This window comes from Nicotiana tabacum, chromosome 5, assembly GCF_000715075.1.
Source record: "Nicotiana tabacum cultivar K326 chromosome 5, ASM71507v2, whole genome shotgun sequence".
NCBI classification, from domain to species: Eukaryota; Viridiplantae; Streptophyta; class Magnoliopsida; order Solanales; family Solanaceae; genus Nicotiana; species Nicotiana tabacum.
This window is the reverse complement of record NC_134084.1, coordinates 75651001-75663240: the sequence shown is the minus strand read 5'-3', so window position 1 is coordinate 75663240 and position 12240 is coordinate 75651001. Positions and strand designations below refer to the sequence as shown.

Sequence of the window (12240 nt, the reverse complement as noted above, 5' to 3'; positions counted from 1 at the left end):
GCCCACTTTATGCCATGTTTCCTACCTTGACAATCTTAATCACAACTATACTTTAATGAAAATTTAGAAAATTAACCTTGTTACAACACTTATACAGTCTTCAATAAAGGATATTTAACTTACAGTCATCCTATCAACATATACTACTTATTTGATCCAGAAACAAAACTGAATTTTTAATTAAAGAGCTTAAATGAATAAAGATATTATTACAATTCAAGCTTCATTTATCTGTCATACTGAATCTCTTTCCAACATAGAATTTAAAAGGATATGTACCTGGAAATGGAGGTAGAAGAAGTAAGTTTCAGCAGTTGCAGCAGTAACAAAAACAGCAAAATACCAGTATTCCCACAGATTTGAGCAATAATAAGACCCGAAGAAAACAGATGCACAGTACAGTTATTTTTTAAAAGACACTTCAGATGTTAACTGAATCAGTGGAACCAAGTAAAGTTGAACAGATTCAACAAAAGAATAATATTTCAGATTTCAATTTCTTTTCGGTTTCAAATTCCCATTTTTCTGATTTTCTATTGCTGCTGTTGTATCTGTGTGTGTGTGTGACTGTAACCCTCCTTCAAATTTATTATGACTGTAACCCTTCCAGTCCCCTTAAACTCTATCTCTCTGTCTGAAAACTGTATCTTTTTTCAGATTTTTTTCTCTTCCTCTTCAGATTCCAAGGGGAATCTGATTTTTCTGCTGGATTTTCTCTTTTATCTCACTCTAGGTATATTTTTTCTTAAATTCTCCTTAAAAATCTGTTCTCCAGTCCTCCTTTAAGTCAGTCCCCATTCCCCCTTCTTATACAGGTCTGCCTGGACCCCTTTTTCTTTTTTTAAAAAAAACAGAAAATTTCCATTAACAATCTGTTTTTCCACTTTAAATCCCATTATGCTAATTTTTCCCTGATTTTCAGCAACCCATTATCCCTTGTTCCCCATTAGTATCATTAACTAATAACCACTAACTTTTCACTTTCAGCCCATTATGCTATCATGTTATCCTCATTGTTCTATCCCAAAAATGTCCCTGGCCTACTGTTTTCTACTGATATTAGTGTCTTAGATTTTAACAAGTTATCTGAATTAAAACTTGTCTAGCAGCTATCAACCAATTCCTAATGATTAACCTCCTAATACAATTGTATTTACCCAACCTTTGTGAATTTGAATTCGGAACTAACATCATAACAACATTATACTGAATTCAGCCTAATAATTCAACTGAACTCAGCTTTTGAACTAAGATCAAACAAATAGGAGCATTGCCAATATTGACAATGTCCTGAACTTAATGTTCAGAAAACAACATATACAACATACATTTGAATTCACTGATTCACAAACAAACATGATTTAATTGACGAGTATTAATCAGTTGACTATTTACAACATTTGTCCATAATCAGTCTAAAACAATAGAAGCAGACTGTTTCAGTCAACATTTTCAGAAAAATGAAAATTCGTAATATAACTAATCGACGAACTTAATCGAGTCGATTACACACATTGTAAACAAACAAAATAAACAGAAACAATTCATTTATTTGACTAATCATACGGGCATGAGACAAAGATGATAGAATTAATGAAAACAAAAATGTGAAAAATCAACGAGTTATTAAAACAAACAAAAATACATACAGAATATATAAACAGAAATAGAAAAGTACCTCTGAATTTTAATCAGACTCGAACTCAACTCGGCTTTGGATTTTGTTTGAAATCAAACAGACCTTGGTCGAAGTATTTTCCACTGAAAATACTTCGACTAAGGTCGATTAAACCTCAATCTTTATTCAATCTGAACGGAATCCAAAAGTTTGGTATTTTTAGGGTTCTTGAAAGTTCGATTTGGGATTTAACCATTTCTGGTCAGATTCGAGGAGAACCAAATATGATACAAGGGTGAGGGTAGCCTAGGGGTCATTTGGTGTCAGCTTAAAACGGATCTGAGTTTGTTCTTGTTTGGTCCGAATCTTCAAAAGAAGATTCAAGAAGCTCGGAACTGATTCGAGCCAAACTAACTTCAGATCCATAACAAGGCATGCTAGGGGGTACTATGGTGTTATTTTAGAAGCCATTGGAAAGGATAAGGTTTTCAGGCCAACCTTCGATTTAAGATTCGAAGAGTTGGGGCCTGATTCGAAGGAAACCAATGTTAGATCTGTGTAGAGGATGTTCAGGGGATTCCATGGTATTATTTTGGTGACCGGCGGCGTTGATGTCGCCGGGTTTCAGGCGGTGGGATCCTAGGGCGGCTAGGGTTAGGGGGGTCTGAGGAAGATGATGAACAGTGAGAGGAGGGGGGGTGTTCAGTTAGGGGCCGGGGTAAGGGCTTGGGACTTATATAGGGGTGGGGTGGATTGATATTGTCCGTCCGATCAAGTAAGATGAAGGGCCAGGATCAATTCATTAAACCAAACGATGTCGTTTGGTTTAATGCCAGGGTCGGCTGAGTCGGGTCACTGGATCGGGTTACGGGTAACGGGTAAAAGGGGTGAGATCTTGACCGTTGGTTGGATTTGATCCAACGGTTTCTGAGAAGCCACGACCAAACGCTGTCGTTTTGGTTCGTCTGGTTTGGACCGGACCTGGGCTAAAGGATTGGGCTGTGGGGGTTAAAATGTTTTGGGCCTGGATTTTAATCCAGGTCTGATTTTGTATATATATATATATATATTTTTTCATTTTTTCTAATTTAAATTTTTAATATTAATTATAAAATAATTTTAACTTCACAAAAATATATTAATTACTCTATAACAATTATTTAACACATAAACAAAACATCAATCACACAGTGGAATATTTAAAATAGAACGATTGCATATTTTTTTGTGATTTTATTTAAATTATCTTTTAAATGCATAATTAAATCCTATATGCATGCAATATGTATTTTATTTTATTTTCATTTTATTATGACAATGTAAACACTTACGGACATAACACAAGTATTTAACACCACACAAATTCAAAAATTACACAGTAAAAGAAATTTATTTTATTTTTTGATTTATTTTGGAGTAGTTTTTCGTAAGGCAAAAATCACGTGCTCACATCCAAGATCAACCAAATCCCCGGGGCACCACCAATATTGAAAAGACAAGACTCCAAAAAGTTTGTACATAAACCTTTCCCCCCCGAGTGCGGCTCCTAAGCCAATACCCAAGAAGTTCTGTATGCCCGAGATCCCGAAGTATAAAGGGGCAACAGATCCAAACAAGCAATTACCTCATACACGTGCGCCATAAAGGGAAATGACTTGGAAGATGATGAGATTGAGTTCGTATTGTTGAAGAAGTTCGGGGAGACTCTATCAAAGGGTGCTATGATATGGTACCATAATTTACCACTTAACTCTATTGGCTTGTTTGCTATGCTTGTAGATTTTTTTGTAAACGCACACGCATGAGCTATTAAGGTTGCTACAAGGAAGTCGGACCTTTTCGAGGTAAGAAAAAGAGACAACGAGATGCTCAGGGAATTCGTATCTCGATTCCAAATGGAACAGATGGATTTGCTACCGGTCACCGACAATTGGGTTGTTCAAGCCTTCACTCAAGGTCTCAACGAACGGAGTTCCATAGCTTCACAATAATTAAAGCAGAATTTGATCGAATATCTAGCCGGCACTTGGACGAATGTACATAATTGATATCAGTCGAAGATTAGGGTCGAAAACGATCCACTAGGGGCTCTAATTGGTTCGATTTATCTCAATAGGCCCGTGAACAGAGTTAAAAGGGATGTCGACCATGAACCACGATCGAACAGAGACCGATATCAGTTGTACGAGTGAGATTGGAGAAATAATGGGCCTAGAAGCAACCTCGTTCGGAATGATAGAAGGAATGATCGGGGACAAAGCTCTCGAGGGCTCATGAGCAAGAGGGGTTTCGATATGGATGTCGGGTCCAAAGAAGCACCTCGATTGTCAGAATATAACTTCAGCATAAATGCTTCCGCCATAGTATCGGCCATTGGGAGTATCAAAGATACCAAGTGGCCTCGACCTCTACAGACCGATCCGGCCTAGATAAACCCAAACCAAATATGCAAATATCATGGCATCCATGGCCAAAAAACAGAATATTGCAGACAACTAAGGGAGGAAATAGCTCGATTGTTCAACGAGGGGAACCTTTGAGAATTCTTAAGTGATTGGGCCAAGAACCAATTCAAAAATAGAGATTCAAACAGATAGAACGAGCAAGAAGAGCCACATCACGTGATTCACATGATCGTTGGAGGGGTCGATATTCCTCAAGGACCGGTATTCAAACGCACCAAGGTGATAATCACAAGAGAAAAAACGGACTCGGGACTACTTACCGGAAGAAACCTTGTCTTTCAACAACGAGGATGAAGAAGGGATCGAACAACCTCACAATGGCGTACTGGTAATATCTATCCGTATGAATAAAATATAAGTTAAACGTGTGTTGATTGATCTAGGTAGCTCGGCCAACAATATGCCTTGTTGCCTTATAGTTTCGTATTAATTGTTGCCTTCATTGATGTAGTTTCACTTGTGTGAATTGTTAAAAGGTAGATACCATTGAGTTGCTAAATCTGACATATCCGAGTAGTACGAGTCTCTTTGGTTGTCGTGTTATTCTCCTTTGCTTGTACATTTGTCTCTAAATGTATGGTTACTTGTAAATCTTGATTATTGAGTTACTATTCTTAACTGAACTTGTTTGGGGAGTGGGTTGCACTCCGCAATGGAAATTGAAAGAAAATGAATTGAAAAGGCAGAATAAGGACGGACTATGATGTTGGCAAATAACTATATTGTGGGATCGGGTTGCGCGCCGCAACAGATTATTTAAAATTTATATTGTGGAATCGGGTTGCACACCGCAACATATTGATAAAAGTAATAATTATTTGTGACGGTTGAATTGGCCTCGGTTGTTGAGATGAGTTACATGACTGGTTATTCGGGACTCTACTGGTTGATTTGAGTTTCGTTGATATGAGTTACCTGCTTTACTTATATTCCTGTCTGTTTCTATTATTATTATTATTATTATTATTATTATTATTATTATTATTATTATTATTATTATTATTATTATTATTATTATTATTATTATTATTATTATTATTATTGAGTACAAGTTAATGTAAGTGAACCGCCTTAGCCTCATCACTACTTCGTCGAGGTTAGGCTCGACACATACAGGGTACATAGGGTCAGTTGTACTCATACTACACTCCGCACTTCTTGTGCAGATATCGGAGTTTGTCCCAGCGACGTGCCGTAGATTTGCGCTGATTCAGCTATCCAGAGGAGACATGAGGTATAGCTGCGCAGTGTCCGCTAAACCAGACATTTATGTTTATGTCAGACCATTATTTGTAGTATCTTAGAAGCTCATGTATTCGCGAAACCAGATTCGAGATTTGTATTTGGTTTTCGACACTTGCTAGTTTATTTACCTTGTTTCAGATTATACAGTTTCCTTTATTAGCGTCGTATTTGAAACTTGTTAAAATTGGTTAATAATTATATCTAATGTTGGTTTGTCTAGCGAGTGAAATGTTAGGCGTCATCACGGTCCCAATAATGCAAATTTCGGGTCGTGACAATATTATTCCAAGTTAAAACAATATGTATACAATTGGTGTAATACACGTATACAATTAATATAATATTTGTACATATTCAAACAAAAATGTCACATTTATTGTTTATAATGCTTATACTATACCAAAAATATACCATATATATCCCTTGAACTTAAGCCCTGTGGAGGAAAAGGAACACGAGTTTTATATATGCAAGAGAAATTGCTTGTTATTGATATGTGAGGGTAACTGGGGGAGTTAGGATACAGCTGCGACACTATAAGTTCTAGTCCATACAGTTCAGGATAGTATTTTTGTTATTGTGTAATCTGTTATGTTATAAGCTTTGATCAGATTCACTGAATATCAGTGAATTTTGTAAGTTAAGATTTAAGTAACAAAAGAAAAATGATAGCATTCAGAAGTCACAAATTAGTAACTTTAATACCTATATACTCAAATCAAGAAAACTAGAAAAGAAGTGCCAATAAGGTTGAACAAAAATAAATATAGTAACTTGATGGACACTATATTTTGAGTAAAAATATATCGTTGAAGACATTGAGGGACATGCAAAATATTTTACGTAGCAGGAGAATACCCAGATTGCAACTTCATCAGTGCATAATAGGAGCCATTCTTTCCAAGAGCAAGCAGCTGAGAATGTGATCCTTGTTCTACAACTTTTCCATTTTTTATTACAGCTATGGTATCTGCCTTCTGTATCGTTGATAAGTGATGAGCTACAACTACACTAGTTCTACTGATCATCATCTTCTCCAATGCTTCTTGTACCAAATTCTCAGACACACTGTCAAGTGCACTAGTCGCCTCGTCTAGGAGAAGTATAGAAGGATTCTTTAGTATCGCTCGTGCTAGTGCTATTCTTTGCCTTTGCCCTCCAGAAAGTTGGACTCCTCTTTCACCACAATAAGTTTCATAGCCATCCTTCATAGCACTGTAGTACAAGATTTCAGTTTAGTAGCAGTTGTTTCTTGAATGAAACTGAATGGCATTAGCAGAGGAATGGAGAGATTTAAAGTTATATGATCATACCTTATAAATTCATGAGCATTAGCCCGAATTGCAGCGTTCTTGATTTCAGACTCCATCGCATCTTCTTTCCCATAAATGATATTGTCGCGTATGGTTCCGGCGAAAAGGGTAGGTTCTTGACTCACTAGAGCAATTTGTGATCTTAAGCTCTTCAAGTTGTAGCTTTTGATGTCTCTGTCATCAATCAGAACTTGGCCCTTTATTGGATCGTAGAATCTTTCTATCAAGCCAATAATGGTGGATTTTCCAGAACCACTTTGCCCTACAAGTGCTACTGTTTTTCCAGATTCAATTTTCAGATTCATGCCTTGAAAGATTGCTTGATCAGGCCTAGACGGATAATAAAAGAACACATTCTTCAGCTCTATCTTCCCTTTTAATACCTCTGTGACCTTAAGGCCTTCAGGATTCTCAGGTTCAATCTCAGTCTTCCGATCTAAGATAGCAAAAATAGATGCAACTGCACTGCTACCTCTTGCCAAATCAGAAGTCATGCTTCCAGTATCTGCTATATTCTTTCCGGTGCTCATCAAAAGGAAGAAAACTTGAAACAGGTGTTTTGAACTGAGTAAGTTTTTGTTCATTAGTCTTCCCCCGTACCAATATGTCAAGGCAATGGCCGCTGTGGTTAGAAATTGAGAGCAAAACAAGCCAACACCAGAAAGCAATGACTGTCTAATATTTTCTTTTCTGGGGCCATTCTGAGTTTTTGCAAAGAGGTCCAACATTCTATCTTGAGAAGAGAAGGCAGTGATAGTCCTGTGATTGATCACTGCTTCACTTGCTAGTTGGCTTCCTTCATTCTGTGCCTTTTGGGATCTTTCTGACATTCTTTTCATCAGAACACTACGCGAGTAGAAGCTTGCTATGAGTAAAGGTTGTATAGATATTAGTACAATAGCAACTCTCCATGAGACAATCAATGCAAGCACAAAAGCAACCGAGGCACTAGCAGAAACCTGTATTAGCAATGACATACGATCGCCAACAAGGGATCGAACCACACGGGCTTCAGTGGAGAGCCTAGCACAAACAGCTGCACTGGTGTTCTGGTCTTGATCAAACCAGCCCACTTCAAATGTCAGCAAGTTTGAGAGCACCTTTTCCCTGACTCTCTTGGTCAATTTCTCTCCCATTTTAGCAAAATTGTAATGTTGGAGTAGATTGGCAACAAAACTGCTCAAACCTATACTCAAAAAGACTATGCTATAAACTTTGATCTCTGACTTTATCTTTGAAATATCATTTGATGTGTATGCTGATACAACTGATCCCAAAGAAAATGCATAAACCGGTTGAAGTGTACCAAAGGTAATAGCTCCAAGACATCCCAACAAAGCTATCGTCCACTCTGGTGCATTCATTTGGAGCAAATGCCACGTTGAAGGGCTTGGATAAGAGAAATTCTCTAAATACTCATCGTCACTATCATAATAAGAACATGTATGAACTGAGGGAGCATAAATTACACTTATTGCTGGGCTAAAGGGAGAAGCAGGGCTATTTTTCCAACTGGACGTCGACACAAAAGGGGACCTAGGCACGTTGGCGTAACTCCTTCTTGTGTAGCTTCCCGACTCTTTAGGAAGATATGGACTAGATGACCCTTCACCATTTGCTGTTGATTTCTGCAAGTTTACCATTTTAAAGTAAACTCCACCTTCTTCATCACTCTTACTCATTAGTTCATCATGAGAACCGGATTCAACGATTCTCCCTGACTGAAGGACTACAATTTTGTCAGCCGTGCGTATTGTGGTGAGGCGATGGGCAATGATGATAGTTGTCCTTCCTTGTGAAGCCTGATCAAGGGCCTCCTGAATAATTCTTTCTGATTGTGCATCCAGAGCGCTTGTAGCTTCATCAAGTAGAAGAATTTTCGGGTCTTTAATCAATGCCCTTGCTATCGCAATCCTTTGCTTCTGTCCTCCAGACAATTGAAAACCAAACTGTCCTACCTATAATCCAATTGGAAATTTGTCAAATCCAGTCGAATAACAGAAAAGAACGGATAACAACATCTATTCCAAAAGAGTAATAAGCAATAGATATTAGCTTACATGAGTATCATATCCATCAGGTAAAGAGGCTATAAAGTCATGTGCATTTGCAGCCTTAGCAGCTTCAACAACCATTTTCATTGAAGCACCTTCTTTTCCAAAGAGTATATTTTCCTTTATGGATGTAGCAAATAGAACAGGCTCTTGATTTACGAGTCCCATCTGAGATCTCAACCATTTAAGCTGCAGTTTCTTAGTTTTATGTCCATCAACTAAGATATCTCCATTTGTCGGATCATAAAACCTTTCTAGCAAAGAAATGACAGTAGACTTTCCAGAACCACTGCCTCCAACAATTGCTACTGTTCTTCCAGCTTTCACTTTAAGACTAAAATCTTGGAGGATCTGGACATCTGGTCTTGACGGATAGCTGAAAGTCACCTCCTTAAACTCAATATCTCCTCTTACATATGCTAGAACTTTCCCTTTGCCATCTTCCGAATCTATTTGAGGAACACGATCGATTAGTTTGAAAATTCTTGAAGCAGCAATTGTTGCCTCAGTGATGAATGAGATATTAGGAAGTGCATTCATGCAAGACCTACAACCAGAAAAAACAAGCCTTGACAATCTTGTTTCCGCTTATCTAATTTTCAATTAAATAGAAACAAAGTGAATAAAGCTTTATGTTCTTTCATTGATCAAATAAAATGAGGAGTGAAGGGTAAACTTCAATATGATAACTGAACTTTATCCACTATAACAATAAAGTGACTATACTTATCCACTATAATGATAAAACCGAATCTTAATGATTCACTGGTTGGGATGGCGGAACGAACCGAAGATTAATTCATGTATTTGAGATGTAAGAAGTCACTAGTTAAACCTACAAATGATATAAGGATTGAAAGAGATCTGGCACTACCAAACTTTTTTGGGTCATCCCTACATTCCCCACTTGTTTGACTGTTGTTGAGCAGTTTTTGGATTAAATGGACCTTTCTAGAAGGTAAATATAATGTGGCCGATGTCCATTAAGGTGACTTCAATGTTATAGTGAGTAAGGTTTAGTTGCTTTTCTGTTATAGTGGCTACAGTTCAAGGATCACACATGCAATAAACTCGCAAATATAATAGAATGAGGAGTGAATAAAATGAAACTTACAGTCCTCCAAGAACAACACAAAGAGCTGATATAAAAACGCGACCACCACTTTCTCCTCTATTAGCAACAAGAACACTTCCTGCCCAAGATTGAAATGCCCACGACACATAAATCATTCCCATACTTCCTAACAGCAATCCCTTAGTAAGCCCTTGCTTGACACCAAGATTCAAACTCTCCTCAAGAGCATGGCTGAATCTTTCCACTGTTTCATTTTCTCCAACATAAGAGTAAACTGTGCGAATCGATGAAATTGCTTGTTCTGCTACATTTCCTGCGACTCCGTAGGCATCCTTCATTTTCATTCCCTGCATCATAAGTAGCTTTCCAAATGCTACCCCAGGTATAACAAAACCAAGAGAGAATGGAAGTGAAGCCAATGCTAATCTCCATGAGAGGTAGAATGCTACAATTAGGCCAAATATAAACGTTGACAGGTGAGCAATGCAATTAGGTATCTGCAAGATGGAGAAATGGGAAACATTAAAGGATTTATCATTCACATCATGGTACTCAACAGGTTAATTGATTTAATGTATGGTCACTAAACTTTATAGCAAAATCATAGTTAAAATAGCACGGGCTAGTCAGTTTTAGGACTGATAATTCAAAAACAGCCAGCGTTTGTAAAGTCATTGAAAAATAGCAACTATTTTGCTGTAACAGGGACCGGTCCAGCATAATATACTGGAGATCGGTGCATTTGTGTATGAACTTCCAACATATTATGCTGGAACTCCAACACGCGGAAAGTTCCTGCAAAATATACTGGAGATTGGAGCACCTATGTATGAACTTCCAACATATTATACTGGAACTCTAGTATATTATGCTGAAGTTCCAGTATACTTATGCTGGAACTCCATTATAATATGCTGGAGTTCTAGTATACTTATGTTGGAACTCCAGTATATTATGCTGAAGTATTTTCTAAATTTTAAACAGTGTTTTTGTTCAGATTTAACTTACATGAAAAGTGGCTAAGTTTCGATTACTTTTGAAACTGTGGCTATTTTTGAATAACCACTTGTAAATCAAGCTATTTTTGAATTTCTCCCAAAATCATACTATATATAAAAATAGTTTTTTCTCACGTTAATGTTTTCGCACTATCACCTTATTTATTACTTATCACATAAAATAACTGAACTTTTACTCTTGTAACAATAAATCATTAAACTTTACCCACTATATTACTCCCTCCAACCCATAATAAATGACTTTTTGGCCTTTGGTGCCCCTTAAGAAAACACTAACTTCTAGAGAGAGAAAAATATATTTTGACTAAATTACTCTTTATTAAAATTTATATATTGTTAACTTGACATACTGAGATATATAAATAAGGCAAATTTTAAAAAACTAAATTCCTTCTTAATTATGTAAACGGACACCTATTTTGGACCGAAATAAAGATGTCACAAAATCACTTATAATGGACTAAAGGGAGTATAATAAAGTGACCTTGATGAGGTGGTTTTGTCATTATAATGGTAAAGATTAGTACTTTACTGTTATAGCAAGTAAAATTATTATAGCAGGTAAAGATCAGTTATGTATTTTAATGTGACAAGATATTTTTTTTTAAATATTATTGCTTTAGTGGGTAGAATTTAATTATTTTAATATAAAAAATAGTTTTGTAACTTTATTTTTATAATGGATAAAGCTCAATAACCATACCTGAAATTAATTTTGAGAAAAATACATAGAATCTTATAATACGATAGGTTGAGAAAGAAAGATGACAAGACTTAATACATCAAAATTGAAATACCTTCTCTGCAATAGCATCTTGGATTGAATGAGCATCAGCTGAAATTGTGGAAACAACTTCAAAACTAGTGGAGGAAGCATTTTGGTTGTCAAAGAAACTAACTTCTTGTCTGAGGATTGATTTCAAGTACTCCATCCTTATTCGAGATGTTTGTCTCTCTGCAGTTCTTGTCCAACAAATTCCTCCTACAAATTTCAGAAACACCATTAATACTTACTTTCCAAACTTATTTAACAGATGAAAGAAGAACTGTAGATTTCTGCTTTGTATATTTGATGAAATGAAAAATATGTGTTATCAAGTGTACAATCCCAACTTATATACAGAAGGAATGTTTTAGGGCAACATCCTATATTGCCAAGTGGCAATGTTCTATTTGCTAGGATAAAGTTGCACATAAAAGAAATACAAGGATGGAGCAAATAATTAAATACAAAAGATATGGGAAAAATAACTAAAATATAGTGTAGCATGTGCTATACACTATATTCTGGACAGGGCAGACCCATAAGTGGGCCGGGTGACCAGGCCCAATTGTGTAGACCACAATTAGGCCCAAATTATCAAACCCTCACGTCCAAATACCAAACATTCCTCAAAGTCTCAAACCAAATTGTCTGCCTCAAACCCTTCGACTCCAACACCCCCCTTCAA

The 12240-nt window shown here is 36.7% G+C and overlaps 1 protein-coding gene across 1 annotated transcript; it reads right to left on the bottom strand.

The window, feature by feature from the left end:
- Positions 1–6048: 6048 nt before the first annotated feature.
- Positions 6049–11867, bottom strand: LOC107792584 (putative multidrug resistance protein). The gene is made up of 5 exons (XM_016614809.2): positions 11587–11867; positions 9810–10267; positions 8702–9242; positions 6642–8599; positions 6049–6543 (listed from the first exon to the last, which is right to left on the bottom strand). The coding sequence occupies exons 1-5, from the start codon at positions 11791–11793 to the stop codon at positions 6168–6170; spliced, it is 3540 nt and encodes a 1179-aa protein (XP_016470295.1). The 5' UTR covers positions 11794–11867; the 3' UTR covers positions 6049–6167.
- Between the last annotated feature and the right edge of the window lie 373 nt (positions 11868–12240).

Bases quoted from the DNA above. Each gene is read 5' to 3' on its own strand.
- LOC107792584 (XM_016614809.2), bottom strand. From the start codon at position 11,793: ATGGTGTTTCTGAAATTTGTAGGAGGAATTTGTTGGACAAGAACTGCA. The intron at 10,268-11,586 runs GTATTTCAATTT...TCCATCTTGCAG, and splicing joins AAGATGCTATTGCAGAGAAG to ATACCTAATTGCATTGCTCA. The intron at 6,544-6,641 runs GTATGATCATAT...CTTGTACTACAG, and splicing joins AATGCTCATGAATTTATAAG to TGCTATGAAGGATGGCTATG.